The 19,350-nt window shown below is 44.0% G+C and overlaps 1 protein-coding gene across 4 annotated transcripts in view; it reads left to right on the top strand.

Moving 5' to 3' along the window:
• Positions 1 to 19,350, top strand: part of TMEM241 (transmembrane protein 241) — a 121,103-nt gene that overhangs the window by 57,039 nt on the left and 44,714 nt on the right. For all 4 annotated transcript variants that reach the window (XM_070629678.1, XM_070629680.1, XM_070629679.1 and 1 more), the window contains 3 exons: positions 2,916 to 2,950; positions 10,658 to 10,727; positions 13,848 to 13,941. In XM_070629678.1, the coding sequence (XP_070485779.1) occupies positions 2,916 to 2,950; positions 10,658 to 10,727; positions 13,848 to 13,941 (199 nt within the window). The remainder of the gene's footprint in view (positions 1 to 2,915; positions 2,951 to 10,657; positions 10,728 to 13,847; positions 13,942 to 19,350) is intronic.

The following is a 19,350-nucleotide window of genomic DNA, read 5'->3' on the forward strand; positions in this document are numbered from 1 at the left end:
TCCAGGCTTCCTGGCTGAGCCCGCGTGCACCCCGCTACAGCCACCATTCTGTTTCCAAGTCTTCCGTCTGTACAAGCGATGCAGCAGAATCCGAGCGAGGGCGCTGTTCCATTTCTCTGGGCGCTGGGCACTGGGTGCTGGGGGCCAGCATCCAGAGGGCTGAGGTCACCTGGACCTGTGGGCAGCTGTGCCTGTCTGTGCCAGCCCCGCTCTGCCTGCCAGGGCCAAGAACTGGCTTCATCTCTCCATGTTTTGAGAGAGCCAAGTAGTTGGATGGTTCTCTACTTTGGCCCATACTCCTATTTTCATGAGGATCTATTTCCTCCCTGAGCCTGACTTTTTGGTGTTTCACGTGTAGATAGAGGTCTGAGGCCCAGGGTAGAGGGGAAGGGATGAAGGAAGGAATGAAGGAGGGAGTTGTGTATGGGGCCAACAATTGATGGAGGGTCTAAAACTGGTATAGCTTTGATCTGCATTTTCAGAAATTTAGGCAATTTTTAAGGAATGGATATTATGGGCCGTACCCTTATCATCATTTCTCTTTAATGTGAGCAGACACGGTCTCACCTTATCTATTCGATAGAAAATTACCATGATGTTCCCTGTTCATCCTCCACCTCCTGATTTTACAGATGAAGTCGTGTGTGTGTGTGTGTGTGTGTGTGTGTGTGTATGTCAAAGGGAACTAGATGGGCATTCTCTCTGGGGTGTGACTTTGTGAAACAGAAAAAAATGTAGTGGAGTGTAGCCTGTGGGGATTATATTTTCCTCTTTTCCCCATTTTATTTCCCATGAGCATAGGAATGTTTTCTGTTTTGTTTGCTGCTCTGTTCCCATATTAGACAGTACCTGGCACTTACTAAGCACTCAATAAATATTTGTTGTGTGAATGAATTTAAAAAGTCTGCTGTTTACTTGGCATGATATGCCTTTTTTTTTCCTGAGGAAGATTAGCCCTGAGCTCAGATCTGTGCCAGTCTTCCTCCACTTTATATGTGGGTTGCCATCACAGCAGGGCTGATGAGCGGTGTAGGTCTGCACCTGGGATCCAAACCTGCGAACTCAGGCTGCTGAAGCAGAGTGTGCTGAACTTAGCCACTATGCCATGGGGCCAGCCCCCAATGATATGCCTTTTATAGTAATAAAATTTCTTGGTTAGAGTTTACATGTAATATATAATCTTAGAGCTATAGAGGGCTTCAAATTATATTTCTCTTTAAATATAATCCCACCATAAAGACACCTAGAGGTTATTAATTGCAATTCAGAAAACGTGGAGCACCTGCTCTAAGTACTTGGAATCTAAAAATGAATAAAATATGGTTCCTGCCTCCACGGAGATCACAGTGAGGGAATTAAGACTGGTCTAACACTGTATTTGCAAAATTCAGACAGGGCTTAGAGAACCAACTCTTTTATTTCATAATTTTTTCTTATTTTTACTCCCTAATATTTTCTTTTAGAGTCACCCTTTGGGATGATTCTGATGATGGCATTTGGGATACCATGGCAGGCCCTGGGAGATAGTTGAGATGGAAAAGGGCCCCTCATATTCTGCCATAAGAGCAGTAACTTCTACTGCTGAAGTTGTAACCAAAAGGGGATCCACGGAGATAACGTAATGGAGTGTGTACAGGTGTGCGTTTTCCAAAGAAAGAAGAGATGGCAAGTAGACAGCCCGTGTAAAGGACAGAAAGCCCCGCTGTCGTTTGTAGTGTGTGCATTACAGCTACGTATCAGCTCTGTCTTACAAACCTACAACTTCTGAATGACCAGACATGTGGCTGTTCTGCACTCCGTTTCCCCCGACCCTCCGCTCCTCCTGCCTCTTCTGTGATGTTGCTGCTCTGGGAGCCATCAGAGAACCTGTGTTTTAGAGGTGGGACAAAGGAGGAGCCCGAGGAAAACAGAAATGGCGCCAGGAGATAACCCAGGAACAGGGCAGGGCAGGGCTGATGAGCTAACACTGGTTCCCCTGTTCAAAACTCTCTTCTTCTGTACTGCCTGTAGTGGCACCAACTAGAGATTCGTTGCAGGGGTTCTCACTCCTAGTGCACGTTAGAGCCACCAGGGGGCCATAACCAAGTCAAACACCTGAGGCCTGGACCACACCCTCCGAGATTCTAACTTAAGCCCGGATGTTCTGCTATTCTGTTGGGGAGCCAGGGTTAAGAACCAGAGTAGGCCATCCAGCACTCCAGCACTTACAAAAGGTCCTTCGTATACTTGGGTTCAAGGTTTGATTCCTAACCTCTGCCTGGATCAGCTGCCCGGATGGCGTGGAGTTGGGAGGGGACAGGGTGCAGGGGTGTGTTAGGGCAGCGTGAAGGCCCTGTAGACGGGCACTGGGAGACGGGGCAGGCTTCCAGAGAGGAGGATGGCAGGGTGCCAAGGACGAACATGACCCACATCAGGGGAACTCTTCTCCTTTCCATCCTTTGCAGCATCAATTGCAAATGAGTCCAGGCAGTTTTCAGGCGCATGGTCCATGGGATGGATCATTTTGTGGGCTAGCTTCTTGGAACTTTAACTACCTTCTGCACAGTTATTTTTTGGCAAAAGTAGATTGGGCTTTTGCTCAACAGCCAGCTTTTAGATTGCAGCCTATTTGTAATTTAGAGTTTGCTTTGTTTAGCTTACAAATACTTTTTGTAGATGAGATGAGTATGTTCATAATTCGTGGCGTGGCTGAACCTCAGAGTGGGCTGTCCCGGGGTGGAGTCAGCCCTCTCACGGAAACCTGTGGCGTTTCTGGAGATTCTCCCCCGCTCACGGGGTTTAGGTACAAAGAGACCAGTCAGTGCAGACAGTTTGCTTTTAGGCAGATATCACCATTTCCCGGCAGAAGGGGTGGAAATGTCGGTGTTTTCTCAGGGCCGGGAAGCTTCCTCACTGCTCTGCTCTTTCTTTTGCAGTGTGGTGCTCCTGGCGTTTGCGTCTCATCCCACAGGTAAACATCGTCTGTGTATCTGTCTGTTTTACAATGCCCCCTCAAGCCAGTGCTCTGACCCTGGTTGTGTGTCTGAGGGACATTTTGTAAGAGAGTGTGGCTGCCTTCAGGATGTCAACCTGAGAGGTTAGGAATGGCCCACATAGTCGAAACTGTTCGTAATAACCCATTATGGGTTTTTGGCCATGAATTTATTTTTATTCCTTCTTGAATTTTATTATCTATGTTTTCATCTGGTGCTGTCTCAGATGTACAGACAGGTTTATTATCTGCCGAGTAGACTAGTACTTGCTTTGTCCTCTTTTAAAATTCCTTCTTCAAGTATCCAGAATTTGTCCTCAATTCTAGTGCAAAAGATTTCATGAAAATGTTCAAATTCACCCTATGTCTAACTGACATCCTTTTATAAATTTTTATCATATGTTATCATCCAATTTTCACAATTCCAGATTAAAGCAGTCAAGTTTTAAAACTTCTTCACCCTGTTGCTGCCTCAATTATTCTATAGTTATTTTTCAGATTCAGGAATTGCCCACGGTACTCTATTCTGTTGTGGTTTTTAACTTTGAAAGGTTTTGAAGTTGGTGCCAAAGATAAAGCAATAATATCTGTGTGTGATATGGCTGAAAATACACATTTTATTGGCCATCTCCTTAAACTAATGTTTATTGGCCATTTGCTGTGCATAAGGCATTTCCCAAGCTCTCAGAGTCTCCGTTTTCTTATTGTAAAATGAGAAAGGTGGACTGAACTGCTTCTAAAGCTCCTTCTAGCTCTCAAACTGTGCCCAAAACAATGTCAGCTTTCTGCTGGTGTTTTTAGCTGCTTCAGACTCTTTGAACTAATATCCTCAGGGAACTGTCGATAGTGACTCGCATGTTTCTAGACGGTGTATGACGTATCGAAACCCGTGTCTCATAAGGATAATTTGAATTACCTTTGTGTCAGTGCCTTATTCTACTCTTGCCCACATGGGAGCACATCTGCTCTATTCTGCCAACGCCCACAGCCTGGTGTTATCTCACAACTATGAGGTTTGCTGTTGAGTGACCTCTTCCCTAGCACTTGTTGAAAGCTTATCCTTTATAAAATAATAAATCATATGAAACCATGGTGTTAACCTAAACAATCTCTGCTTCCCGGTGCTGCTGGTTGTCTGCCTTTGAGTCATGCCGCACACCAAGCCTTCACGGAGCCAGGAGGTTGCACCCGGAGGAGATTTAAGAGCCTACTAGGCGTCGGCCCCCTTGCGATGTGTTTTGGTCAAAGGCCTTTGGAAAGTTGCATTCACTGGTTCTGCTTGGTTTACATGTTCATTTACTCCTGAGTGATTTCTAGTGGATTTGGGTGAATAATTTTCACCTAAAGCAGCCACTCTGCCTTTCAGCTCCCAGGTTACACTTGTTCGTTTGTTGCATGGATGATTATCAGAGCTGGAGGGGATCTTAGTGATTATTCAAGGTGCCGCCCAATTTTACTAATGAGGAGATTGACGCCCAGAGGAGTGGAGTGATGTGACCGAGATGAGCAGAGGAGGTGATAGCAGAGGGAGACTGGAGCTTAGTTTTTCTTTTTCAATGCTTCCTTTTCAGTGATCTCACACTTTCTTTTGAAGTCTCCCGAGTGAGTGAGTGCCTCTGTGTGATGTTCCTGAACTTCCTTCTGGAGCTTCCCTTGGTTGGGAGGGCGTCTTGTCCACCAGTTTCCGAGCATGGTGACTGCTGGCAATAGTTGATACCTTTGGGGCAACATTCCCACATTTCCCCATGAGTTATTGCTAAACTTTTAGGTCAGTACAAGGAGGCCTTGGCACTTCGTTACCCTCTGGGAACACAAAGTGGTCAGCAGCCTGACGCTGTAGAACGGTTTGGGCAGGAGAGTAATTTAAAATGGGCTTTAGCTTCTTTCTGAGGTGATGGAAATGTTCTGGAATTAGGTAGTGGTTGTACAACTCTGTGAAAATACTGAAAAAAACCACTGAATTGTACACTTTAAAAGGGTGAATTTTATAGTATGTGAATGATATCTCAATAAAAAATGTATAGAGGACAAAAAAGGACATCTCTTTTATTTGAGAACCTCTTTGAAGCTCAGCTGTGCCAGAAAAGGATATTTGCAAGGATTAACCTTCCTTCAAGTTGTATCTTAAGTTAAAACAGAAGGACGTCAGTGCTCACTCCCCTTCCTTCTCCTGCAGGCTCCGACTCAGGGGGCTGGGCAGCCTGTGGGAGTCGTCAGAGAGAGACGGGGTGCGAGACGGGGTGCAGTCCCCCGGGAGGACTCCTGGCTGCTGCGGCGGTTTGTTTCAGTTTTTGGGTGGCTGAGGTGGTGTCTTTGAAGAGGCCAGGGATGGAGAGCTGGGCTTCTGAGAAGGATTTTGCTGGGCTGGTGACTCTGGCTGTGACTGATGTCACTGGCTGTGACTCTGCTATCAATAGCAGAGGCGGCCTTGGCCTCCCTTGCTGTAGGTAGCTGAGGCTCCTCGGTGAAGGGATGCCCCAAAGCCGTAGGGTCAGGAGTCCTGCGGGCCTCAGTAGCCATCATAGCAGGCTACAGTAAAGACCCTGGCGAAGGCAGATGTGGGGTTATGTACAAACTAGGGGCAGCTTTCCAGAAGAAGCTGGGGATTTCCATCTATACCAGCACCAAGGTCGGTATCTAACCCATGAGCATCTCAGGGAAACACTGTGAAACCACACTGGCTTCTCTGTGTACTAAGTAACGTAAAGGCACTCTTGTATAAAGGTTCTCTGTGTCTGGTCACCACCATCATGTCTGTTGCTTTCTTAGAACTTTTACAAATGTTGTGTCAAGGCGCCTTAAAGGAGACGTGTGTGTCTGCTTCTCCATTGTCTCCTGTCAGTGGAGTGCTGTTGAGTTGAAACCTGGTAGACGTGGGGTGGTCCTTGAGTGCCTGCTTGGACTCAAGGACTGTTGAGTAGCAAAACAGTCTTGACTAGAGTAGGGAAGCTGCTGGTGAATCCAAACGAAAAGAGGCTATCTGGGTTTGATCAGCTGTAACTTTTAGAAATCTCAGGACTGCCACATACAGTTGTGGTCTATCTAAACGTGCCCTGCCCTCTGAACTTGTGCAGTACACAACCTGTGCAGCTGTAAGCAGCGGCCCATTGCTTCAAAAAGCACTCAGGTATAGTAAAACATTTGTATTTGTTTCTTAGAGTGGATAACTACGGCAGACAGATATTGAGGTAGGAATTAGATATGAATGGTGATAGAAGCTCAAAATCTAGAATCAGTTTTTCTCAGCTTTATAAACCCAGTTCAGTTGCCCTAAACCCTTTGATGGGCCCTGGTGATGTTTTCTCGTGGTAATATACAGTCAATTACAAAGTTTAAGCAAATAAAACTACTGAGGTAAATTGCTCTCCTCCAGAAGTGTTCAAGGACTGCTCTGGTTGAGTGGCTTCAACTTCTGCCAGTTTGTTGGCTTTCTCATTGGACCCGTGGGTGGTCTAGCCCATTTTAAAGAGACAACAACACTTTATTCTTTCCTGCTTGCTTTTACACTTTCCAACTAGATGTCCACTGCAGGGCCTGAGTGTGGGTCTGGGAGAGCATCTTCGGGACTCCCTACACCCACACCGGTTAAGACACAGTGTGAGTCAGGACCCATGGGTGCAGTCTTTTTCGAAGGATCTGTTAATCATTTCTGATATTTTCCAAGAGGGTTTTATTCTTTCTGGTTTCTTCTCACCTCTTCTTTTCTTACTTGTATCTTAATGATTTGGTAGTACTTTTAAAATGTTTTGAAATTGAGATATAATTTACATATATGAAATGCACATATCTTAAATGCACAGCTTGATCAATTTTGACAAATGTACACACCCATATAACTCACAGCCCTATCAAAATATAGGACATTTCTGTCACTACAGAAAGTTTCCTCACCTCCCTTCATAGTCACTCCCTTCTCACCCACCACCAAAAGTCACTGCTGCCCTGATTTCTGTCACCATAGATAAGTTCTGTCTGTTCTAGAGCCTCATGGAGATGGAATCACACAGGGAGTGTCCTGTTGTGTCTGATTCTTTCGTTCAGCATGTTTAGAGGTTCATCCAGGTTGTTGTGTGTATCACTAGTTTGTTCCCTTTTATTGTTCAGTAGTGTGCCATCGTGTGAACATGCCACCTTTTGTTGATCCAGTCACCTGTTGACGCCCATCTGGCCTATTCCCAGTGAATAAAGCTCTGTGAACATTCTTATACAAGACTTTTTGTGGACTTCTGTTTTCTTGTCTCTTGAATAAATATCTCGGAATTTCTGGGTCTTAGAGTAGATGTATGTTTAACTTTTAAAGAAAGTGCCAGTTTTCTGAAGTGTTTGTACCGTTTACCCTCCCTCCCAGCAACGTGTGAGAGTTCCGGTTGCTCCACGTCTTCACCAACATGGGGCGTTGTCGGCTTACTTTAGTTACTCTGGTGGGTGGGTAATGGTGTCTCAGTAGTGCTTTTGACGGAACTGCCCTTCTCACTCCCTCCTGAGTGAGTAGAAAGTAAACTTTCCTGTGGCTGCAGATGCTGTGGCTTTGGGTCACAGTCTTTGGGGTGCACTGGGACGTGGTGGTGGGGATCACGTAGATAGTTCTCTCTGTCCTCGGCGCAGGCGCTGTCACTTTTCCTCCTTCAGGCACTGGGTTTGCTTCTTAGTGAGTGCAATCTACCTCTCCCTTGAATCTTGCAAAGTCGGGATTCATGCAGAGGCTCCAAGAACCTTGGAACCTTGCTTCCCCTCAGACTGTTTTAAGCCGTAGTAGAGAAGAGAAATTCTTCCCCTGTTTGAAAGTTTGAGTTTCATATTCGTGTGGGACCCCTCTGCTGTGGTGTTTGAGAGACAGAATTTCAGGGAGCCAGAAGAGCAAGGGGACCCGCAGGAATCTGACCAGAGATGACCTTGTTACCTGCTGTGTCTGTTGCTGGTGTGTGAGATAAAGCAGGCAGCACTAATCACTTCTTGGAACCGACCTTCCATTTTCCTGCCAGTTCTGAGGGCTAGAATGTGGTGAGAGGAAATTTTCTTGATGTTCAAATATCAATTAGTTTTGAATGTGGTAAGATTGTGCCATCCTTTTCACCATGGCAATTTCATGCTCTGTAATCTTCAGAGAAATGGGATTCACTCCCTCACTGAGCGAGTCAGCAGAATTTTAACCGTAGAATACAAAAATGAAGGCCCAACTCAGACTTCATTGCATGAGCTGCAAGTTGATGCCACAAAACGTGTTCACAACTCTCAAACCACTTAGTTTGTGCTTAAATTGTGCATTCTGCGCTAGATGGTACAGCCGTGTTGTCTTTTGAGCATCTTTACAAAGCTTTTAGGCTCCTGGATCTAATTCTCATGTGGTTGGGCCGGCCAGCCAGCCGCGCACTGCAATAGCTCCAGGGCTGTTTGTAGCACAGTCACTAACTTCCGCTGTTTGGAGGTCAGCGTGCACCCTCTCTGTTTAGGGGCGCAACTTTAGTAAAGGAGAAGGCAGGCTGAAGGCATCAGAGGGGAAGCATCTGGGGTCAGTTTGAGATTGAGGCCAGCATAGCCAGCTGGAAAGTGTAGGGGACATTCTCTCCAGGGAAAGCAAGTGGGGTTTAGGCCTTTCAGACACTCTCTGTTCAGGAGTGCTTGTTATATGTTAGGATGTCATATGTTGTATGCTGGGATGGTCCTAACACAGTGGATGCAAGTGATGAGTAAGATAGAGCCCCTGCTCTCAAGGACATGATAGTTCTAGAAGGAAGGACAGGCATGGAGTCAGCTAAGTGCTGTGTGAGAAAGATGTGGAGGTTTTAGAAATGGCTCAAAGATAAGAGTGAGTTATTCTCTCTCTCTCTCCCGCTGTCAATAATTTATAGGATTAGTCTTCAGGATTTGGGTGAGGGTTATTGTCTAACTGGTAAATTCCCTAGGATCATGGTATCTTCTCCATCTTCCTCCCTCCCACTCTACCTCTGACCACTCCACCGCTCTTTAGACCCCTCCATAGCCTGGGCTGGGCTGTAAAGGTTGCCAACGTGCCGTCAGTCCAGTTCACTTCCCTGGAGCGTTTCTCATGAAAGGCTGGGTGCTGAGAAGAGTCTCAAGATCCTGCGTTTAATTTGCTCCCTCTCTGCCCGTTCCTCATTATCACACTTACTGCGCTGCAGTTTCTCTCATGCTGAGGGGGAAGTTGGGAAAGGGCCAGGAACCAACAGCTGCCAAGGAGACACAGCCAGTGCTCCACAGACAGCCCTTCACCCACTTGAACGGGGGCTCTGGCGCCCTCCAGGACTGGGGCGCCCAGGCTACCTCTGCTGTGGCATCTGTGGGGAAAGGGACTTCAGATGGTGCTCTTGGTGCACTAGACCTCTGAGCCTGATGATGTCATTTACAAAGTCCCTCCACCGACAGAGGTCCCAAGTGTCGATAGAGGTATGTGGTGGAATCGTTGCAGGAGGAGGACAGGAACTCTCAGCCTCTTGTTGGCTGCATGAGAACTGGATCCCAGGAGACCCTCCCCTTTTAGTTAAACAGACACACATGTGCGCAAACAAAACAAAACAAATAACAATAGTCATGATAAAAACAACTCTCCAGAGAAATGGAGGGCAGAACTTCCCTTCCCAATAGATGGTTGAATCATCTGAAATCATCTAGATCTCTGAGGAAGTGGGGCAGTCTGGTGTGTCTCTTGTTCTGAACTCCTGATTAATAAATGTAGCGATGAAGGACATGCTGCCTGTGTTCCTGCACACCTAATATACTGTGAATTCTCCGAAGAATCAGCCCTTCTTGCCCCAGTCCATCCAGAACTGAGAGACAGAGACCAAGGCTGAGCCTGGAAGGCCCAGCTCCTCCGGAGTCTCAGAAATTCCAGATTTGGAAGGATTAAGCTATCTGCTGTGGAAATGCTTAATTCCTTTTCTCTGGACATTTTTGGAAGGCTTTCTGCTTTTTTAATCTCCTGACTTCTTGTTTGTGACCAAGTTCAGATTCCAGCGAGGGAAGCAGCCAATATGTGTGATTATTTCCTCTTGCATCAAGTAGAACTAAAAGAATGAACTTACTTCACTAGAAATAAATGTAGCCTTTAGACCTTAAACTAAAATGAGTATGCACGGTCTGTCTCTCGCCTGCACCGTCTCCGCAGTGGTTCGACACAAACGTGAAAAAAGATGTCAGAGGCAGGCATTCACAGTCTTTATTTAGACACAGGCAGAGAAGTATAGAAGAATCTTTAAAAAAAGATTGTTTTTGTCTTCCACTCTGCCTTGGGGAGGGCTGGCTGCTGGCGAAGAGTGAAGATCCTAGGGTTCGGAGTGACTGGGGTTTGCATTCTGGCTCCACAATTCAAGAGTTGTGCAATTTTAGATAAATCTCTTAACTTCTCTGAGCTCCAGTTAAAAGTGAGGATAATGAAATTTCACAGAGTTGTTATAAGGGTTGAAAGAGATAATGTGCATAAAGCTTTAGCATGGGGCCCTGCCCAGGGCAGACTGTCACTAAATGGGCATTATTATTGTCATACAATGATCAGTATTATAAGACAACGCTAATAACAGGAACTGTAGGAATGCCAGAGTGAGTTCAGTGCTGGGCAGGCAGTGCTCAGAGGGCTGCTGTGCTGGACCCTCACCTTGCATTTCTGGCAGCTGGGCGTAGGGGGTGTGTGGGCTTTGTGGGCCATTGTTTCACCCATGCTGTGCCCCTTAGGTGACCTCTTCAGCGTCTTGGACTTTCCGTTCCTGTATTTCTACAGATTCCATGGCAGCTGCTGTGCCAGGTAATCTTACCTCATGAAACCCCTCACACTGTTAATTTGTGTTTCTGTACTACCAGCTGTGTCTTCATAAAGTCCAGCCTCTTGGCCAATTACCTCAATGAGTGACAGAAGAGACTGGTGGCAGGTACAGGTGCGGAGGCAGCTCCTTTGGCCATCAGAGGGTTGATAGGAACACCCTCAGGCGCTCAGGGCTGGCCCAGGGCCTTGGAGGACCCCTGTCCTTCATAAGTTCCTCAGCTGGGACAGTGATTTTCAACCTTGTGGAAGAGCTAGAATTCCCCCTTTTTTCCCCCTCCATGAACAATTCTTAAACAGAACCTCACTAGATGAAACTGATTCAGTTCAAGGAAAAGTTTGGGTCCAGAATTGCACCCTCTTGACTTTCACCTTGACCTCCCTCTTATTTCTTTTTTTTTTTTTTTGAGGAAGATCAGCCCTGAGCTAACTGGTGCCAATCCTCCTCTTTTAGCTGAGGAATGCTGGCCCTGAGCTAACATCCATGCCCATCTTCCTCTACTTTATATGTGGGACGCCTACCACAGCACGGCATGCCAAGTGGTGCCATGTCTGCACCCGGGATCCGAATTGGGGAACCCCGGGTCGCTGAAGCGGAACATGTGCACTTAACCACTGCGCCACTGGGCCAGCCCCTCCCTCTTGTTTCTGAAGGGCAACCTCCCAAAACCCTTGACTGAACCCCAAGACTCTGAGAAACAGATTTTGGAAAGCTGTGACTAGGAGATGTCTGGACAGCAAGGTGATCACTGCTATTTGGCCTTAGGAAGTCCTGAGGGATGTAGACCAATTAAATGAATAGAATTTGATACACAGAAGTTCATACCCATCCTGTCTCCCTTTTCCTGACATGATCCCCACTTCTCTCGACCCTGTTCTGCTGCGAAGTAGACAGACTTTTGTGGACAGTCTCAGAGCATGCTTTCTGATGTGGTGGAAATTCCGGGCCTGGGGTGAAGGCCAGCCTTGCTGCTTGCTAATTGTGTGGTCTTTGGGCAAGTTATCTTAGTTCTCCCGAGGCTTGGTTTAGTTTTCTCGTGTGTAAAATGGAAAGATAATTCCAACACAGGGTATTATGTGAATTAAATAAGATATGTAAAGCCCTAAGCATCATGCCTGGTGGCCGTTATTACTATCTGCTTGTGTTGACTGTAAGTAAAATATAAGCAAACCGTGAGCAATTGCTCCATAAAAGTCAGACCACTATTCCCACACATGGAAGATTCTACTTTGTGCAGAAGTGATTCTTTTTAGAGAGAGTCAAAAAGCTTATATGTGGCTAGATACTGTTTCTGGTGGGAGTGTATTAGGACACACAAAAAAATCAATATTATGGAGTTTGTTTCAGCATTTGAACCTCAGAATGATTTAATTACCATCCTCAGAAAAGCTCTGGAACATCCTGAGAGAATTCACCTTCCTGGGTCCTGTCTGTGACCTGCCCCTTAGCGAGGATTGTGGGTGTCGGTGCCGCTCCGGTGCCTGGGGACTGTTGCCCTTCGCTTATTCGGCAGCACAGACAGAGGGGGCAGAGGCGGCCACTGCTGCTGGGTTGTTTGGAACAAAGCAACACAGTCTACAGCCCTTGGTGTTGGCTTTGTGGGGTGACATTCTGGCTCCATTTCTGTCCCTTTTAATCTCCAAATTTCTCATAACCCAACATGAAAAATCAGGGGTTTTTATTTAAAAAATTTGCAAGTCTTTATTTGACTTGATTTAACTCTCTGTTGCATTTTACTCCTTGGCTTTAGTACAAAGCTTAACCTCTTTTAAGAATGTGTTGGTTTCCCCAGGACCACATCTCAGACTGAGAGTTGTCACTTTCAGGTGTCCTCCACGACTGCAGATGCAAGTCTGAATGAACTTGGCAGGTCACCTGGGCCAGACAGGCTGAAATAGACAGAAGGGAGACCTGTCTCTGGTCCTGCCCCAAGAGTGTGGATGCGAACTAATCTAACCTAATGAAGTGAAGGCACACATTTCTGTGAAATTTGGCCTTAGGTGTGTTTAATTCAATTCAGCCTGTTTCCAAGTAAACCTGACAGACCTTTATGTAATACCTGCCAGGACCAAGGCACCGTGTTTGGCTCTGTTAGGAAAATCAAAGAGATGCCCAAGACTGGGCCCCTCCCTCTCAGAGCTCATGATCTGGGTTGGGGCCACATGCTAGTGCCTAAATGAGGCACAGCCCATCCAACCTGTCTCTAGCTTGGAGTATAACTGGTTGTATCTCTTGCTTTTCAGTTTTCAATTTCAAATAAAAATCGTATTCAAGCCCCCACTTGCATATATTAGCAGGAAGTCAGCCTCTCTCTTGGGGTGTCCCTGCCACACCCTTTCCCAGTTGCCCTGCCTCTACATGCCAGGAGGAGTGACCACTCTGTTTGGAGTTCCTTTTGCTTTGGCCTTGGCTACACAGTGATGCTTTTGGAAATGGTTCCAGCTCAGGCCACTTATTTCCCTGTCTGCTGCTGTGCCCATGCTTTGTTGGTCCAGATCTCTGAATAGCCCCCAAGATGCTGCTCCAACTTCAGGCTCCCATAGTGGGGGCTCTTTCAGGTCACACACAAGGGCCTAGGCATCATTCCCAAAGCATAGCTTCCCTGAAGGTCTGCCTGGTTTGGGGAACTTCTGTTACTGGACCAGCCCTCCCCTTCAGGTTCTTACCTTGAACCTAGGGCCCCGTCCAGGCCCTCTGTCCTCACATGATGAGTTTCACTTTGAAATTCTTTTCCTGGGAGTTTGTTCTGCTTGCAAAAAATGAAGCTCTACCTAGACAAGCACCAAACTCCAGAAATAATATGGGAGGGAGCAGGAGATATTGTCCTCCACATTTCTTTTCTTTTGTGATTTAGGTAGAGAGCTCCCAAATTTCGATACCCTCTCCCCACCTCCAGTGAAGTGCTCTCATCTCCACTCCTTCACAAAGTAGAACTTAAAGAGTTTTATAATTTTGGTGTTTTTATCCAGAGATGCTAGAAAACATAGCTGAGATAGAGGTTGTGTAATAATTAGAAATTTACTGGTAAAATGTGAGAGAAAATAGTTAGCTATTGGCTGAAGGAAGACAAGCCATACTAACAAAAGGTTGTTTTCTCCCTCCAGTGGATTTTTAGGATTCTTTCTCATGCTCAGCTCAGTGAAGCTGAAAAGCCTCATGGCCCCGGGGCAGTGTGCAGCCTGGATTTTCTTTGCTAAGGTAAGAGAGAGGGCAGGGGTGGGAGGAGTTGATCCCAGGGCCTCTGTGTCCAGCGTTCTCAGAGGCTGTGTTGCGTCAGGTTTGAGCTTCATGAACTCATTTCTAGTCAATGGTCTTGAGCATGATCCTTCCACTCATTCAGGTAGCAATTTGTGAGGACTTCTGCCTATTTTATCAGTACTGCATAATCAATCTTTATCATGCTCCTGGAATGTGACCTGGGTAGACCCCTTAACTTCCATGAGCTTTAATTTCCCCATCTGGAAATAAAAAGTTTTGCTAAATCTCTAACCCTTCTCCAGTTCTCAATTACTGGACTCCTGGGTGCATGGGGAAGTTCTTGTTTTCCTTCCTTGGGGTTCTGGGTGTCAGAGCTCAAGGGACTTGCCCAGGAGGTCTCAGCCCATCAGAGGTGATAGAGAAAGGAAAGTAGATAAATGGCCAGGTTGAGGGACTTTGATCAAACCTTCAAGAAAGGGACTGTTATCAGAATGCCCGTTGTGTATCTGATTGACCATGGTCGAAGCATAAAATAGAGAGGTGGGCAAATAAGAAGAAACAGAAGGAGCAGAAAAGCAGCTGTGGGCTGCACAATCCTAGCAAATGTTTTGGGACTAGCTTCATTCTCGAGGAGCATTTCGTTTCTCTAATGTCTATGAAGGAGTCAAGTTGCAGGGCCCTAGGTGTTGCTTCTGAGGAGTGAGATTTCTTAATTAATTTAGTCTAATGAAATAGTCATTGAAACTTGTGCCGTTAGTCATTGCTGTGTTTGTTGATTGATTGTTCCCTCCAGAAAACAAAAACAAACATTTTTCTTTGAAAATAAGATTTCACGGTGATGTTTTCACCTGCATGGTCTACTTTTTAATAGCATTAATAATTGTAATTCCAGCGGAACATGGCTGAGATATTGACCTCCAGCATGACAGAATGAGGAGGTTGACAAATACTTTCCCCAAAAAGCAACTAGAAAGCTGAAAAAAGACCATCAGAAATGTCCTTTTCAGCTTCTAAAAATTGACCGAAGGCATACAACAGACTGAGAAGCATTTGTTTATGAAAACTACTAAACTTTGGATAGGAGCAGCGTGAGTTTGTGGCATTCTTGCCTAGGATTTCTCCCATCCCCTTCTCTGCAGCTCTGTCAGTGTAATATTTCAACCAGAGCAGGGCAGACTGTGAAAACCAGCAACTTTGCTGCTGCTTCTGGAAAAGGCTCACTCTATTTGGAGCATTGTCAGTTAAGGCAGCCACGTCAGTGGTAAATGAACAAGAAGAGCCAGTAGCTCCACTAGCTTGAGTTTACAGGCCTCTTTGGGTCTAACAATGGACCAGTGGTCTAGCTGGGAACTTCATAGGTAGTTCTGGGAGGTGAGACAGCCAGCAGGGGCTTGAGCGCTCTCCATGTATCCCAGACTGCCCTTAGTCTGCGTGCATGCACAGCAGGGAAGGGGTGTGCCCTGACATCCATCTGTCCCTGGCCAGCAGAGCCTGTTGTGCCCACATGGGGCAGATGTGAGAGAACCAGGAGGAAGTAAAAGTTAGGGCAGACAGGAAAACAGCCTGAAGCTTCGCTGTGCTCCCCAGCCCACATGCTGAGTCAGAAGCAGAGAGAAGATGCCTTTCTGGCTCAAGGTGTTTGAGCAAAACCTCCGACTAGTCTTTGCCAGAACACTAAGCTATGCAGGCATGGGAATGACCCCTAGGAAGTCAGGCTTCAAAACAAAACAAGAAAAACATTGAGTAAAGACAGCAGCAACTGTACCTTATGTGAGAGACGGATTTCACAGACTTAGTCCAGGCAACTTACTAAACAAGCAAAACAACAACACCAACAACAATTTTCTGGGAAAAAGGCAGAATCCAGAGTTGCTGCCATCTATTACTTAAAATGTCCAGTATTCAGCAAAACAATTAGTGGCATTCAGAGAAAACAAGAAAGTGTGGTCCATGCACAGGAAAAAAGCAGTCAATAGGAACTGTGTCTGAGTATCTGTCCTCAGGTGTAGGAATCAGAAGAAAAAGACTGTAAAGCAGCTACTTAAGTGTGTTCAGAGATCTAAAGGAGAGACTCAGTGAATACAGAATCTCAATAAAGACAGAGAAAGGATTTTTAAAAAATGGAAATCTTGGAATTAAAAGTACAATAACTGAAATAAAGTGAAAAATTCTCTAGAGATACTCAATAACAGATTTGGGATGACAAGAGAAAGAATAAGTGAACTGGAAGGTAAAAAAAAAAGTAATTTTTCAATCTAAAGAACAAAGGTTTTTTAAAACTTGAAGACCTATGAACAGAGCCTCAGAGACCTGTGGGACATCAAGCATATCAACATATGTATAATAACTCCATAAGAAGAGAAGGGGGTAGAAAAAAATATCTAAAGAATAATGGCTTAAAACTTCCCAAATTTGATGAAAAACAAATTTATAAGAAGCTCAATGAATTCTAAGGAAGATAAACACAAAATGATCTGTACCTGGATACATAATAACCAAACTGTTGAAAGACGTAGAGAAAATCTTGGATGCAGCAGAAGAAAAATGATTCAACATGTATGAGAGACCAACAATAGATTAGTGGCTGAGTTCTCATCAAAAACAATGGAGGCCAGAAGGCAGTAACATAACAGATTTAACACGCTGAAAGAAAAACCTGTTAACCAAGAATTTGATACACAGCATAGCTATCTTTCAAATATGAACAAGAAATAAGGACATTCCCAGATAAACACTGAGAGGTTTGTTGCTTGCAGTCATAACAATAATTGCATTAAATGTGAATGGACTAAATACTCAAAAGGCAGAGATTGTCAGACTGGATTAAAAAAGCAAGATTCAATTACATGCTAACAGAGACACATCTTCGGTTGAAAGACAAATAGACTGAAAGTAAAAGGATGGAAAAACATAAACCATACAAACAGGAGCCATAAGAGAGCTATCTGAAGTGACTGTATTAAAATCAGACAAAATAGACTTTTGACAGGAACTATTAGTAGAGAAAAACAGGCACATTTAACAATTATAAAAGAGTTAATACGTTAGGAAGATATGAGTTGTAAATGTATACACACCTAACAATAGCACTCCACAATATATGAAGCAAAAAGTGACAGAATAAAAAGGAGAAATAGACTATTCAACACTAATAGTTGGCGATTCCAGTACTCTCCTTTCAACAGTTAATAGAATAACTAGATAGAAAAGCAAAGATACAGAAGGATATAGATGACTTGAACAATACTATCAACCAACTTGACATACTGACATTTACATGACACTCCACCTACTGATTGCAGAATAGGTTCTTCTCAAGCACACATGGAATATTCTCCAGGATAGGTGTTATCCTGGGTCACAAAACGTCTCAATAAATTTTAAATGTTTTTTGGTTCTTTTTTTTTAAAGATTTCATTTTTCCTTTTTCTCCCCAAAGCTCCCCGGTACATAGTTGTGTATTTTTAGTTGTGAGTCCTTCTAGTTGTGGCATGTGGGATGCCGCCTCAGCATGGCTTGATGAGCAGTGCCATGTCCGTGCCTAGGATTCGAACCAGCAAAACCCTGGGCCGCGGAAGCGGAGCACACGAACTTAACCACTCAGCCACGGGGCCGGCCCCTAAAACGTTTTAAGTCATATAAAGTATGCGCTCTGCAGCAGAATTAAATTTGAAATTCACAACAGAAAAAATCTAAGAAAATCCCATTTATTTGGAAATTAAATAACATGCTTGTAAATAGCCCATGGGGCAAAGAAGAAATCGCAAAGGAAATTTAAAAGATTTTGAATCAAATGAAAACAAAAATACAACATTTATGGGATGCAGTTAAAATAGTGCTTAGAGGGAAATTTATAGCCATATCAGAAAAGAAGAAAGGTCTCAAATCAAAAACCTAAGCTTCCACCTTAAGAAACTTAAAAAAGAGCAAACTAAACCCTAAGCCAACGGAAGAGAGGATATGATAAAGTTTAGAGTGGAAATTAATGAAGTAGAAAACAGAAAAACAATAGGTAAAATCAATTTTGTTTCTTTGAAAACATCAACAAAATTGACAAACCTCTAGCTAGGCTGACCAATAAAATAAGAAAGAAGATACAAATTATCAAAATTAGAAACGAAAGAAGCAACATCGCTACTGATCTTATAGAAACTAAAAGGATCATATATTATGGATAACTATATGCCAGCAAATTAGATGATTTAGCTGAAATGGACAAATTCCCAGGAAGGCACAAATTAGGGAAACTGACTCAGAAGAAATGGAAAATCTGAATACATCCATAACAAGTAAATAGATGCAAGCAGTAATTAAAGACCTTTCCTCAAAGAAAAGCTCAGGCCCAATTGCCTTTACTGATGAGTTCTATCAAATATTTAAAGAAGAAATATTTTTTCTTTACAAATTCTTTTAGAAAGTAGAGGATGAGGGGATAACTCCCAGTTTATTCTGTAACGTAAGTTACACTGATACTAAAGCCAGACAAAAAAAATCACAAGAAAACTACAGACCAATATCCCTCATGAACATAGATCTCTTGTGAACATAGATCTTTAACAAAATACTCGCAAACCAAATTTGGCAATGTATAAGAAGGATTATATACCATGATCAAGTGAGATTTAGCCCAGGAATGCAAAGTTGGTTTAACATGTGAAAATTAATGTAATACATTATCTTAATAAAGTAAAGAACAAAAATACATAGTCACGTCAATAGGTACAGAAAAATCATTTGACACAATCCAACATCCAGTCATGATTCAAAACTTGCAACAAACTAGTAACAGAAGGGAACCTCCTCAACCTGATAAAGGGAGTCTGTGAGAGACCTATAGCTAGCATTGTACTTAATGGTGAAAGACAATACTTTCCCCGTAAGATTGGAGCAGCACAAGTGTTCACTCTTACTTCTTTCTATACTATAGTGGAGGTTTTGGGCAGTGCAGTAAAGAAAAAAATATATACTCACAGATGACATTATCCTATATGTAGAAAACCCTAAGGAATCTGTAAAAATATTAATTGAGCTAATAAACAGTTTCTCCAGGTCTCAGGATGTAGGATCAATGTACAAAAATCAATCATAGCTTTATATATTAGTAATGAACAGTCATGTTCATAAAAATGAAGTTACGAAAACAATTCTGCTCACAAAAGCATCAAAAAGAAAAAGAATACTTAGAAATTTAACAAAGTAGTGCCAGATTCATATACAGGAAACTACGAAACCTTTCTGAGGGAAATTAAAGAAGATCTCAATAAATGAAGAGACTCAGTATTGTTAAGATGGTAATTCTTCCTAAATTGATCAATGGACTGAATGCAGTCCTCAACAAAATCCCAATAGGCTTTTTGTACAAATTCACAAACTGATCCTAAAATGTATTTGGAAATGCAGTAGCCAAAG

The sequence above is a fragment of the Equus przewalskii genome, chromosome 7 (genome assembly GCF_037783145.1).
Source record: "Equus przewalskii isolate Varuska chromosome 7, EquPr2, whole genome shotgun sequence".
Lineage (NCBI taxonomy): Eukaryota > Metazoa > Chordata > Mammalia > Perissodactyla > Equidae > Equus > Equus przewalskii.